Raw genomic sequence first — 15038 nt, 5'->3', positions numbered from 1 at the left:
TAAATAAACCGATTTTCAAATTATTAAAAAGCAGATGCCATAACTTTCCAATGTGTGAAATCTGAAGATAGATTTTTTTTTTTACAAACAATGTGCATTTAGTACAGGACAACAGCCCAATCCTAACTAAATTCCCATGCAGTGATGTAGCAGCGCTAGCGCAGGTTATGCTGCTTTCCACTGGGGAATTTTAGCTTCTGGAGGTCTTCTTGGGGTAAGGGGACATTTGATCCCTTGCCCTAGGGTAAGTCCCAGCAACCACAATGGGTCAACTCAGGTCTCCACCAGCGACATTGCTGGCACCAGTCCACATTGATCTGTGCAGGTGAATCAGGCCCAAGAATGGGGTTAGGGTATGGCATGAGCCGACACTGTCGATCCTACCCCCTCCCAGGCCCGGTCCGCTCACCTCCTGCCCTCTCCGCCCGGTTCCACGCTCTCCCTGCTCCTGCCCTGGTCTTATGTGGTCAGCATATATGGTTATATAGTGCTTTTGGACAGTTTATGCTGGTACTCCACGGCACAGTCCAAGCAGAGAATTAGGATGAAAGACTAAAAATCCTATACACACTTTGCTGGGAGTAAGCCCCATTGAACACAATGGATTTGCTTCTGACATACATAAAATTGTGTGAAAAATACTGGGGGAAAAAAAAGAGGCAGTGACATACACTTCCTGTAAAACAAGAACTGTCATTTTGTAGGGCTCATCTATATTGTATCACAAATTGATCAATTATCAAGATGAACAAGGAAACAAGCAAGGTGTCAATATGCCTTGTGCTTCATCAATAACATTGTCAGCAGCTATGTTAACCAAGGAGCTTATCAATTTGGTACGTGGGCTAGACTTTTTCCCACCTCAGCTATGTCCTTGATTGCAGCTGCTCTACATTCTCCAATAGAAGTCAATGCTATTCTGGACTGTTACTGGAGAATAACAATAGCCCATCACAGGGTGAATTTAGACATCATGATAATATATTGCATACTATGGGATCCAGGCCCTGGTCCCATTATAGTAAGAAATCACATGCTAACAGGGTGTGCAAGGGAAGACAGTTTTATACTGAATCCAAGTAGCAAACCGGCATGCATTATCTACACACATGCATGTACTTGCACACAACTCATTCCATCTGTAATGGCAGGAAAATAAATAATTCAAGATGTTCTACAAGGTAACCTCTAGGAATGCATGAGCTAACTGAAGACAAGCAATTAGCTTGTGGGTACAAGGGTGTTTAAAAACATGTAGCATCAAAGCATGGGATGACAACAGGTAGAGAAAGGTAGGGCAGTGAAGCCCTGTCCTGTCTAATTCCCAATTATAGCCAAATCATGTCCCCTTTAGTTTTCTAACAGGAGATTTGAGGCTAGCCGCCATGTAATCCAGTTTCTGCTATCACACATGTCAATTATCTGTCCCATAAAAGGGACCACTACCAAGGATGAAATGAGGGACAGAACTAGGCCTGCTTTTCCAAAAACAGTCCAATCCTATGGGGCCTCTGTGCTGCCAGAATGCACATTCCAGCTGTGGAGTGTGCATTATGGCTGTCATAAAACAAGGCATGCCACAGAGTTTGGCTTGGCCACTGCAGTGAGTGGCAGTGTGCCAGCAAAGCCAGGAACAGCCTCAGCAAGACAGAGTGGGGGCTGGGTGGAAAGGGACAGGAAAGGAGAGGAACAGGGCGGAGACTGAGGTGCGAAGAGTGTGTATGTCAAGGCTGGGAAAGGGGCAGCATCAGTAGCAACACCACTGCTGCTATTCTAATCCCCTTCCTGACCTCAATTCACCTTCTTGAGTCCACTGGGACTTAAGCATTCAAAATCATTGGGGTGGTTCAATTACATCCATTTGGGCAGTGGAGATTTATCCCTGGGCAGGAGAAGAAATGCTCCCTTACCCAGAGAAGACCGCTGAGACTGCACCCTCAGGATGTAGCGCGTGTTCTGATGGCACAGCTGCATTGACCGGGGGAGGTGGTGTTTAGATCAAATTGGACTGTTAGTTGTACCCTGTCACCCCAAACTGACCATAGTCTCCAGGAACCTACATAACTCCATCCTATGTTCTGTTTCTTGGGCTCACCTGAGGGGGGCAGAAATTTGGGAACTAGCTGTATCTATATCTATATATGCATGATGTGTTGCTGAACCAGCTGCTTCACTGCACCAATATTGATTCAGAGTAGGGTTTCTGCAGCAAAATCTATTGTGTTTCCATTAGCAAAACTGCAAATGATCAAAACATAAAAGGTTCCATTTATATCCTTCTTGCTTCACGCTGCAGCACAAACGCACAACTACTCAGCAATCTGAACTCTTGCTTCTTGGGGGGAGGGGAAGAAACATTTTTGCCTTGTTGCCAGCTGTTGGGAAAGACTCATTTAATTTTCTATTCCCAAAAATGACTGCATTGCAAACTGAAGAACTGCTTGGTATGCATGTGCAATGCACAAAGTACAAATACAATGCAACTAAAATAATAAAAATTTTAATTTGAGAGCAGATTTCCCCACTAATGGCAGTATGGTAAGTGGGTATAATGACACTTGGACGTAATGACACTTTTAATAAGATACCAAATGCTCTATGTGTGTGTTCACACACAATGCAAAACACTACAGCAGCGATTTTCAACCTTTTTCATCTCACGGCACACTGAACAGGCACTAAAATTGTCAAGGCACAACATCAGGTTTTTGGCAACTGATAAGGCACACCATGCTGCCAGTGGGGGCTCACATCCCCCATTGACCCTACTAATAAATGACCTTCTTCCAAATTCCTCTGGCACAGCTGTACTCGCCATGGCACAGTGGCTGAAAAAGGCTGCACTATAGCTCCTTTGTTAAACTGACATCAAACTACAGTATTATGCTATCAACTGTGAATCAAGAGGGAAACCTACAGTACTGCTAAACTTATTCTGCTGCATCTAATACAAGCAACATAATATATCTTCAGGTCTAAAAATGTATAGCTTTTTCCAAAATAAATACATACTCCTTGTTTAAAATTTTCTAGATTACAACTATACCCTAGCAACAAGAATGGTGTCAGAAGGTCAGCCCAACTGGCTAAAGACCCATGCCCATTCACTGGGCCCATCTGACTAGGCCAACCCTTGAACCCTCAATACTGGTTATAGTGGTAGCACCCAATGCATCATCAGGATGAGTGGGGGGGGGGACACGACGTTCAGTGCAGAACTTTTGTCCCAGGACCCCCTACAAGGTGGTGCCAACACTGCTGAGGAAGCTGGATTCTGATTTTCAAATTTGGTTTAAATATGCTGAAAACATCCCAATTCTACGGCACAAACGGAGACTGTGTAGTAAAAGGCATTTAACTATTATCCTGAGGGCACAACCCTTGGGCTGGCACAAGTCCCTTGTGCCTGCTTGGAAGTGTCATAACTGTGTCATAAGGCACGTTTGCCTCTTCTTGAGAGTTGGGGAGGATGGTGCAAGGACTCACACCAGCCTCCCTGTGCCACTTCCCAGACTTCAGCAGGTGAGTTGTGCTGGCTAAGGGCAGCTGACACGGAAGTGGGAGTTGGAGAGGATGGAAAAAAGGCATTCTGGGGTGGGGGAGGGCAGGCAGCAGGGTCAGTGGGGTAACTGGGCCCAGAAGGGGGGCAGTACCAGTACAAATCCCCCTCCTGAGCAGCCTGGCCTTACACCACCACTTTAGGTGGTGCAGATTTGAGTAGTCTCATAGTGGCAGCTGCCATGCAACACAGGGCAAGGGGAATGAATTCCCCTTACTTCAAGTTGTGCTGCAACCCAGCCCAGCCCCGCTCTGAATGCTCCACAGCATGTTAGGATTGGGCTGCAAGTGTTACAAGTTCAGGTCTAGCTTGCTTGAAATTTGACAGTATACCAGCATTAAATCTTGGACTGAATAAGAGCTGAGAGAGGCTTCTCAAGATTAAGGAAAGGTTTAACGGTCCTTTTACCCATCACAGACATTGTCTCTAGCTAATGGGAATAAAAGTTTACAGAGAAGGAATGCAAATTCATGACCTTCATGACAATGTGGGGCCCATGCCAGACATGCAGTTGTTCCATGGGAAATTACATCCATGAACACATGTGTGAGTTTCATTCCATGCAGGGTCTGCAACCATACATTCACTCCAATCCAGAGTTTGTCTGTGGTAAAAGCCATGCTAGGTCTTCCTCCAATATCTTCAATCATCCATTGGCTGTCTTCTTTTGTCTGCACATATCCCAGTAGCACTTGCCAGCCAGAAGAGATGGGAGTTTCCTCCTGAGGGTTTACCCTTCTGAGATAGTAAATTTCCTGGTCCTGCAAAGCCTCCCCTGGTGACAGTCTCACTTCCTCTGAGGACTTCTTCAGGGCTTTGAAGCTGATCCTGTCAGTTGATGTATGCAAATGATGTATGCCCAAACATCAGTGTCTTCCAGTAAGGGACTTACCCCAAGCCGCACCCAGGGCAAAGGTCTGCAATGCCGCCCTCTCTGTGATGCCGCCCCCATACTTACCCAGCGTGACGGAGCCTCGTACAACTCCAGGACAGACTGGGGAAATGTGACCCACCAAGCTTTCCCGTGGTCTTAAACAGGACTTTCAGAAAACCAGAAGTGTTGTTTCTGATCGGGTCAGAAGTCTCAGAAGGCTCCCCACACGGTCCTGGAGTTGTGCGGGCTCAACACCTGGGGCATCTGCCCTGTTTGCCCAGTGCTAGGTCTGCTGCTGGTGTCTTCATTCCATTTAAATTAGCAGTGTAGGTATGAAGGAAGACACAGGGATTACAGAAGTACAACATTTTGGGATGAAACAGGAGGAGTGCAGAATTTGCAATTTTCTATTTAAAGTCAAAGGGAAGGATATGGAATGGGGGTAGTAGTAGACTCTGGAGGAGGCTTAGCAAATAAGGGTATTGAACAGGGGTGCCCAAACCCCAGCCCTGGGGCCATGTGGGGCCCTCAGGGACTCTCAACCTGGCCCACAGGGAGCCCCCAGTCTCTAATGAGCCTCTGGCCCTCCTGAGATTTGCTGGAGCCTGTGCTGGCCCAACGCAACTGGTCGCAGCATGAGGGCAACTGCTCTACCTCTTGAATGAGCTGTGGGATGAGAGCTCCCTCCACTGCTTGCTGTTTCATGTCTGTGATGCTGCAGCAGCAGTGAAGGAAAGGCCAGTCTTGCTTTGTAGAAGGTATTTTGTAGGCCCTGAGCTATTGCCAGACCTTCATTCATTCATGTAAGTTCCATCTCTAACATAGTCATTTATGTAAATTTCTTCAAATTTGAAATGTAAATTAATTCTCCCCCCCCCAGCCCATGACACAGTGTCAGAGAAATGATGTGGCCCTCCTGCCAAAAAGTCTGGACACCCCTGGTATTGAAGAAGCAGAATGGGAGAATGAAGGGAGCTGTTTGGCACTTGAGATCATTTTGAATTACAATCAGAGGCATGCTGGAATAAGGTTTAGATGGTGAACAGAGAGTTACAGGGAGGTAGTCAAGCCCATGCTGGGAGAGCAGACAGCTGGAGGGAGCCATTATAATGATTAAGGGATTTGGAGAGAACAAGGTGTGAAAAGAACCCAAACATTGGGTTTGCACAATGAGCAACATTTGGAGAAATCTACCAATGTTCCTACCACGGTTCTCATCAAAACTGGTGTCTTTTTGGTAACCATTCAAAAATGTGGTCCCTGGGAATCTGCAAGGTGGGGGATTTGAAGGCCCTACTTCACAGAGTTTTACTGCAGAGTACAAATGAGGAATACCACTCATTGCCTAGCGTTTATGATCATTTCAGGGTGAAGTCAAGGTATATAACTACTATTGCACAGGGAAAAGAAGAAAGGATGAAAAATGAGACATACAAAGAAAGCAGAGGAGGTGAGGAAGGTGGAAGTGAAAAAAATTTAAGATGGGACTCAAGAGACTAATATAGCATGAATAGCAGACAGAAGACAATAGGCTTGGAAAAAGAAAACCTTAGAATGAAGGAAAAAATAGGGCACATTTGCAATCTGATATAAAACACATCCTCTGACATTCAAGCTCTCCTCCAGTCATGAGTTATAGGAGGGGGTCTCTTTGTGCTTGGAAAAATATGGAAAAATACAATTTTCCTTTTTAAATGTTAAAAATTAGACCCGTTCAACGCATGACCCATCAAACTGATCATAGCCCACCTGCCACATACAGCAGCCCTCCAGGGGCTTAGTTTTTGTTTTAAGTCTTTGTTCTTTATTTTGTTGCTTGCCTATGACTACAGGAATGGGATTTAGGGAGTGTCAATCACCTGGCAGGTCACACTGCATTGCTGGTGCTCTGTGTTCAGCTTGCAGTTCCTTAAGTGTGCATATGCCTAACTTAAACAGATCTGTGTGGCTTTTGACAAGGTGAATTAAAACAGTGGTAATGCTGTTTTCAAAAGAAAAGAAAGCAGAATATTTCAAAACTCAAAAAAGAATTTTAAAACACAGATGTAACAAATGGTAACTTGCTGAAGCAGAAAAGAGACTGGCTATTCTTGTTTTACTAATAGAGAATGTGAAGAGACTGTTTTATATAACTGAGAGATTTCACTAGGACAGTGGTTCTCAAACTTTTAGCACCAGGACCCACATTTTAAAATGAGAATCTGTCAGGACCCATCAGAAGTAATGTCAGGACCAGAAGTGACATCATCAAGCAGGAAAATGTTTAACAATCCTAGGCTGCAATCCTACCCATGCTTACCCAGGAGTAAGTTCCATTTACTATCATTGTTACAAGCATAAACATAGTAGCCTGTTAAAAGTACAGATGTGGAACATTTCCCCGAATACAGTCACATACCACAGCAAGATTAAGTCTAATATATTAAAAATTAAATATTGAAATGAATAAGGAACCACCTGAAGCGGACTCGCGACCCACCTAAGGATCCAGACCCAAGTTTGAGAAACACTGCATTAGGACTCATAAATTGGTTTGGTTCACCCAAGTCACTTTTAGCACTATGAAAAGAAGATGCAAAAGTGGGGGGGGGGTAGCCCACCTCTGCTCAGTGGTGTCACCAGGGCAATGAGGGTGAGCCGCCCCTGGTGACCCTCCCAGATGTGGGTGTGTCACCACACTGCCCTTCAGCGATCTCTGGGTTGCTTTGGGCCCAGCCGCCACACGCTATCACTGCCAATCGTGTTTTTGCTGCTTGTCAGCAAAAGCACGCTATAGCTGGGCCTGAAGCAGCCAAAAGATTGCCAAAGGGAAGCTGACTTTCGCATTTAAATCAATGCAAGAGCCCGGAAGGCTGGGGTGACATGATTATGTCAGAACATCACCCCCTAACTGTTGGGATGTGGAGCTCTTTCAGGTAAGCCACCTTGGGGGGCACCTGCCTCAGGAACACCGCTGGTTCTGCTAGAAAGGATATAAGTAATTAATGGGAAATGAATACTGTTGTTAACAGAGATCAGAACAAAGCAAACTGTAGCAACCATGCAATCTGAATCAATACATGAAAGCTAGATTATAATTAGGATGTGGCAAAGTATAGCCTAATACGAAGCTTTTAACTGGACTAAACAAAATGGTCTCAAAGTGTGCCATGGAAGCTGCATAGCTAGCTATAACACAGTTTGGTTGTTGTCAAAGTTATAGGGCCTGCCTACGTGTTGTCTCAGGGACACAGAATCTCTGTAGTAAGGCTTTTAACAGTCTCTCTATCTGATACCCTGATCTTCAATGCTGACTACAATGGCAAATCCCACTGAAATGAACAAAGTTTATTGACGCAGTGCTTTGAAGTCTGGAACACAAGCAAATCGTCTATCTTCTGATGTCTTTATTCAGAAGATATTGATGTGGCTGTGACTTTGCAAAGAAGCATACAATGTACTTTGGCACAGTTCTTTTTTCTTACTATATGCTGATTACTCCCTGTTCTAGATTACTTGATGCATCAGTGCTACTGACATCACCTATACTTTTACTGTTAGACAGTGTTTCACTATAGCAATCTCCTTTACAGTGTGATCCTATGTATGTCTATTCAGAAGCAAGTATCGCACTGTCTGAGAGCACAAAGCACTTCACATATATTATCTTGATGTAGTCCTTGCAACAGCCTATATGGTGAGGAAGTAGTATTATGTTCATGTGGCAGCTAGGGAACGCCTGGTGCATTCACTGCAGAAGCAAAATTATTACATGTGAATCCAAACTGCTCCAGAAGCCTCTATGTGGCTTACCAAGAAAATAAATGTACATTGCAGTAACTAGTAAAAATAAGATAAAGTACTTAAAATAAGAATCATGCCATTCAGTACACCTGGGCAGTTAAAAATGTATTTCACGAGACTATCTAATGTTTTACAATGGCCTGAATCCAAAAAACAGCACATTGAGGGGGCTCAAAAAAATAAAAAAGTAGTTCCCCATTCCCCATGGCAAACTTCCTTTGAAACCAAGGAGTTTTTATAGCAGTTTATGATGAGGCATAAGTGACAAAGGTCCAGTAGGGCACATCCAAACCCTTTAATATTTCTCAGGTATATCTCAGGTAGCATTTTGGATCCAGCCATTGTGTCTTAAAACCTTACAAACTTAGGCACACTACCCTTATCAGTCAGTTCCACAGAACTGGAGCCACCACTTTAAAAGTCCTGCTATGTCCTTATTCTGATCACAACTCAAGATGACTCTCAGCAGAGCTGCTCCTATCAACCTGAAGGGACACCCAAGTGCCACATATGAGCTCTTGAGTATCTTTATAGTGTGCTTTGTATTAATCATTACCCACATACATTCTGAGAGCCTCCAAGCATGCGAGGAAATAAAAAAAGAATCAGTGCCCAGAGCTAGGACCAGGTAGGGACTGGTAAGTGGAACCACTACCAGATTAGGTCATAAAGAGCTAGTAATCATTACAATCGTTACTACAAATGTTGTACAAAAACATCTACTAGTTCCAACAATTCATTCAAAAAAGAAAGTGAAAAAGCTAACAGCAGTCAAAATGTTTAAGATAAGATACGGTTAATAGCAATTATTATGGAAGTCACTACTGCACTCTGGACATAACCATTATGGTAACTGAGATGCTGTTGCAGGTTTGTGTGAAAAGTACAATTTCACCCACGCATGATTAGTATTCATGAGACCCAACATATCTTTATAAAGAGACTGCAGGTTACAGCAAAATATCAGCTAAATCAAATATATGTACTGTGTATATATATTAAATATCCGGGTACGTTATAAAAATGTGCCATGTATAGGAGTGCATAAAAATGCTTCTGCAAAGGAAGCCGTTTGATTTAAAATTGAAAGACAGGAGGCAAAAAAGATGATCATTTCTATATTGACAAAATACAAACGATATGGTACTAAAAGGTGGGCAAGTTCTTGAGACTAACGCTGCAGAGACAATTACTAGAATTGCTTCTCCCAGACTCCAGCTCGGAGGAGAATCAATTAGCCCTTGTCAGACTATGACCTTGAAGGATATATCCTCAAACAGAATATGCTGAGTTGGGTGGAAAGAACAGATGGGAAATGGAATTCTCCAATCCAGAAAATGTCCAGTGCAGAAATGACTTGTCAGTTCCAGACTATGAACTGTGACAGGATAACCTTAGTTTTGAAAAAATACTGGTGTAAAGGCTTACTTCCTAAGAATATATGTACTTGCTTAAATACTCACTCACCTCATACAACCCATCTAGTATTTTTTGTTTTAATTATCCACCCCAATGACTTGTCCTGCATAAAAGAGGCAATGCTTAAGTGCTCCTTTTGTCACTTTGAACTTTATGGCAGCTACTGAGTCGAATCTATAAGGGACTAAAAAAACTGCAGCTGGTGAAAACTGCAGAACTCACAAGAGTTAAGCTTCTAGTAAAGGTTCCCACTTAGTACAAACCCAAAATAAGATCAGCAGCAAGTTCCTCTCTCTCTTTCTGTTGATTGTGGATTTTAAAAAACTACCCACTCATAGTTAATTAAAACAATTCTTGGACCCCCACCTATTGCTCAAATATACAGCCAAGATGAATGTTGATTATGATTTGCTGGTGGTTACTCAAAAGCCTCCCCCCTTTTTTAAACATCCACAAAGTGGGTTATCAGCAGATTTTCTTTTGTCCCAATTTCAAATTATTGAAAGAATAAATCATCTTCAACTTTAAAAAGAGTCATGCAGGTTGTATATGTTTGGTTTTGTTCTTAAGGGTCTATGTTATGTTTTCTTCCTAAGGGAAGCCTTTTGTGAACAGTATTCAGTCAGCCTGCTGCAGAAGAGTGGTATCTTAATTAGATCCACCAATAATACCATTTTTAAAAAAGAAAAAAGATGAAGCTCCTTCACTAATTGCCTCTGCAATAATAACAACTATAATAATATTCATAAATTTTGAATAAAAATGAATAATAATAAACAAGAACATAACAGTAAGTAGTTAATAAATACTGAATCATCATAATAAAGAATCCTATGAAGATATTTCTGCTATTCCCAGGATCGTGGCTAGATCCCAAATTGAAGACTATAACCAGCCCAGCACAGGCTGTGATACAGTATAATAATAATAATACTACATAGTTGTAGTATTCCACATAAAACCATATATGGTGATCTCATTAAGGTAATCTCCTCATACTAACCCACCTATCCCTTACCTATCCCAACAATCAATCTTCTATAAATTGCATTTCATTCATTTTCATAATGAATTTTCAAAGCAAAAGATACCTCAAGCAGCTGCAAGGCTATGCTTTCTGAATTTCCTTTCAATCAAGCATAGGAGGGTGGACTTAGGTTGCACTGGGCCATGGGGTGAAACTGCATTCTGGATCCCCATGCACATGCAGACCCCCCCCCCCTGCCCTCCCCAAAGGCCTGGTTCTTGGAACAGCTCCCTTCCCTTTCTCCTCCTTCATGTCACTCTCCTCTTCTATTCACTACCATTTTCTCCCCTTCTTTATCCCCACCCCCACATCTCTTCTTCATTTCTTCAAATTTCTCAGCTCAGTTCCCTCCAGCATGATTCTCATAACTAGTATCAGCTTAGCAACCTGGAAAAGGCAGTTCCTTCCCAACCTTGGAGGGGACATCAACTACAGATCTACTGTACTGTTGATGTACTACTACATCAACTACTTTAGAGGCTGCTGTGACTTGCATGTGGGCCCCTGCATAGGCATGGGCCATGCTTGTCTGATCTTGGAAGCTAAGCAGGGTCAGGCCTGGTTAGTACTTGGATGGGAGACCACCTGGGAATATCAGGTGCTGTAGGCTTATACCATAGTCTATCAGGTGCATATCAGGTGCATAGGCTTATACCATATTCCTTCGAGACTGAAGGTTGCCAACCATGGGCATGTACCCTGCAAGGTTTCTCCTGTGGCAATGCCCCCGAGCTTCCTATTAGAACTATTATAATAACTTGATTAGAGACACGGCTCTGCATACGGGTGTTGCTCAACTGAAAGAAAAGGACATTTCTCACTGAGACAGTGAAAGTCATTTGGCATTTGAAGGCACACTCCTAAACATGCTTACTAGGCAGAAAGTTCCACTGAACTGACTGGGGCTTAGCTTTGAGTAAACATGCAAAGGACTGGTCTGTAAATGGCACAGCTACTAACTCTGGTTTATTAATGAGTTAAATCTTGTTCCACTTGACCTGTATGAATATAATATGTGATGCTACAGAAATGACACTGTGGAACTACAGTATTTTACCCAAGGAAACAGATGAAGGAGAAGGGGAGAAAGTTCAAGTCTTTTTATAAGCAATGGCCAAACTAGATGTTACAATCATGTCACTTGGCCTCAAATGTTTGTTTTTAACATACATAGCAGCTGTAGGCATGTGTTGGGGGGTGTCCAATCCAGACAGGGACCATAGTGCTGAAAGTGAGAGTCTTTGACCTTGCCTATACCATGGTCTTGATTGGGGACTCCTGCAGCTGTTATTTGCAGGACCAGGGTGACCAGATACAATGGAGGACAGAGTGCCTATACAATTAACCATTGTATAGAAGGGAGAATTTTGGCAAGTGCAGCTTTTTAAACTCCTCCATGTTAAGCTGCACCTGCCAAAATTCCCTTTTCTATACAATGGTTAAAAGGTATAGGCACTCCGTACTCCATTGTATCTGGTCACCTGGTGTAGGAGGGAACCTCCCACTGGCACCAATGGAAACTTCCTGGGACAAACACAGTTGCAGGGGGTTAATCTGGATCAGTATAGGACAGATGCTCAAGCAAAGGATTACCCCCCCCCCCACACACACACACATACACCATGGTCCCAATCTAGATTGGGAGTCTCACAGTTGCTATTTATACTAAAACAAAAACAAAGGATCAAATGATCTGATTAATGTCATACCCAGTTTGGGCCTCAATAAACAAATCAAAGGAGCAGCCAGTTTTAGCCACTGCAGATCTCTGCTACAAATCACTGACCTGCATACATAAGAGTAGTATGTATGCTACCAATGATCTATATTATTTCAAATATATGGATCTCAATAATTTCATTACCTATTGTGGCAAATTCATTATCTAACTTTACATTTTATCATAACAGTTTGAAAACATGAGCAAATATGCATTTCTCTTAAAGATTTTTAATAGTAAAAGGGCTTTGAAAGGGCTAGAAGCTTACTCATGCTAGCTATTCTATACTGAGCCACTTTGCTAAATTCATGAGCGGGTATGCCACAATCCCAGCCACACTTATCTGGGAGTAAGCACCATTGACTATAACAGGACTTACGTCTGAGCAGACATGCATAGGACTGTGCTGCAAGATTCCTTGTCAAGAAAAAAAAGAGAAGGAGACTTCACTGTTTAGACCTACTAGTTCAGGCTGATAAATGAGGTTTAGGATTTACATCGAAGTGTGAGGAAATTTCAGTCAATTTGCTGAAGCTTTGTACTTTTCTTACATGCCTTTGAGATGAGGCAGACTATAAAACTAAATGAATCAATTTTTCCCTCTAATGCTTTAAGAGATTAATTTTTTAAAAGTGAGCTTCTGGGGCTCAAACTAGCTTCCAATACACATCCTCTAAATAGAAAACATTGCTTCCTGATTTCAAAGATGCGAGACCTGGCTGCAGTTACTGAATGGTAAGGGAAATGCACTCTGAATATGCTTAGTGACTCCCTCATAGTTATCACTGCACTACATATTCCAAGGCTGAGCCTCTGGCATTCGAAAAAAAAGGTTCCAGAGCAAAGACCCTGTCTATGAAAGGTTTAGTTAAACACACTATGAAAAAATACTGGTTCAGAAGTGACACTGTATAGACTTAATATGCCAACTCATATCTGTACAAGTTGATACCATGCTCTAAGCAAGACAGAAATATAATTGCCTAGAATTACTCCCCAACTAATAGTGCAGTGGAAAATAATTACTAACTCATTGCCTTAAGAAGTAAAAAAACATTCTGTGGGGTGTGTTTGTGTAATTTATCAGAAATGCAAAAAACAGAGAAGTTGGGAGATAGGTGAAGTCATAGACAGAGGTCAGTTACAGGTTGGGCAAAGGAAGGGGCAATCAAAAGGAAGTCAATATGACACTCAAATAAAATTCATCACTGAAATGACTTGCTAAATTGTTTGTAAAGCAATCAGTTGAACTGTATATTAACAATCTAGCTATGTTACTATTAAGTAACTTGTCTCCACCCTCCCACCTCCCATTTCTTGTTCAGAACCTTAATAAAGGGACAGGTTAAAGCTATTATCTGGTTAAAAGTCAAAGCTAACTCACTTCTCTTCAATTATCATACTCCCATCACAATGGTACTCATATTATTCTTAACAGGGTTTGCACCAGTGTTTTATATATAAGAAGAACAACAGAATGGTCCAGTTCTGGGTGGGTGGGGGGAATAGGAGCTTATACTTACTTTGCTTAGGTGGAGCTGTTTGGATATTAGTTTCTGCTTCTTGTGCCAGAGATACTGTTGTGGCTCCTTTTACCTCAGGCACTAGGCTGGGTGGAGGTAAGGAAGGTGGCAAAGAGGGCAAGAAAGGATAATCTAAGACATCGTTAGATGCAGACGGTTTAGGAGCAGCCTCAGAGGGAACTACTGATAAATTAGGCTCCCCTGTAACCTCAACTTCATTGGTAGGTATTGGAAAGATTGAAGTCTGCACCACTGATGGCAGCCAGGCAGATAGCGCAGTAGGATCCACAGATGTGATGGGATCTTGTCCAATCCTGTCAGGCTCAAGGTGGGTAGGAGAATCGTACTCAAAAATCTTGTCCACAAAGACCCACTTGAGGCCAGCAATGCAGAGGCAGAGGCTGATCAGGCAAGCCAAGACTGGGACAATGCAGATCTTTTCAGAGTTGAGGCAGCCTGTCAGTCGCTCTGCTTCCAGGCACACACAGCAAGTAGCAGCAAGGCCTGCTATTCCCTGCATCCTGGTGTCCTCTGCCTGGGTCTCTGGCATGTCCTCCTCTGCAGGGAGCCCCTCAAGTGATGCAGTGGGGCTCAGCTGGGTCGAGGGGTTGGGAAAAGTCTCCAGAGTGGCTTCAGACATATTTAGAATATATATATATATTTTTCAAATGAGCTTTTGTCTAAAAGGCCTTAAACTCTATCCCAGTCCATTATTACAAATAAGCAAGCAAAAAAGGAAGGAACGGAAACCACAGTAATCTTACAGCAGAGGCAGCAGAAGAGAGTTCAAGTGACAGAACAGGATCCAAAGAAAGAGAGAAGGAAAAAAAAAACCCTTGCAAATATTCAGCAAGAAGAAAAGGAGATCTCATAATGCTTTGGCTCCTTCTTCTTGGCCACTTTCAAAATTTTGTTTATAATTCCTTCAATTCTTCTCAAGCCACCTCAGTTCTCCAGGGAGCGCAAACAGGGAGATGCAAAAATATAAAAAGCCGAATCCTGAAGAAAATGGCTTAAGTGTACCAGCAGCCCAGAACGGATGGCTTGCTTCTCACCTTGAACATCTGAGGCTGGGAACTGCTTAGAGGGAGGAAAACACAGCCGTCATGCAGGAGAAGCAAAAGGGAAATCAG

At 42.7% G+C, this 15038-nt stretch overlaps 1 protein-coding gene across 2 annotated transcripts in view; it reads right to left on the bottom strand.

Moving 5' to 3' along the window:
* The window catches only part of NRG1 (neuregulin 1), a 124469-nt gene extending 109924 nt beyond the window's left edge, over window positions 1-14545 (bottom strand). For both annotated transcript variants that reach the window (XM_066613670.1, XM_066613671.1), the window contains exon 1: window positions 13906-14545. In XM_066613670.1, coding sequence (XP_066469767.1) covers window positions 13906-14545 — 640 coding nt within the window. The remainder of the gene's footprint in view (window positions 1-13905) is intronic.
* Window positions 14546-15038: the final 493 nt, after the last annotated feature.

This window comes from Tiliqua scincoides, chromosome 2 (genome assembly GCF_035046505.1).
Source record: "Tiliqua scincoides isolate rTilSci1 chromosome 2, rTilSci1.hap2, whole genome shotgun sequence".
NCBI lineage: Eukaryota > Metazoa > Chordata > Lepidosauria > Squamata > Scincidae > Tiliqua > Tiliqua scincoides.
Note: the sequence above shows the minus strand (reverse complement) of the source record. Positions and strands in the feature narration are given on the sequence as shown.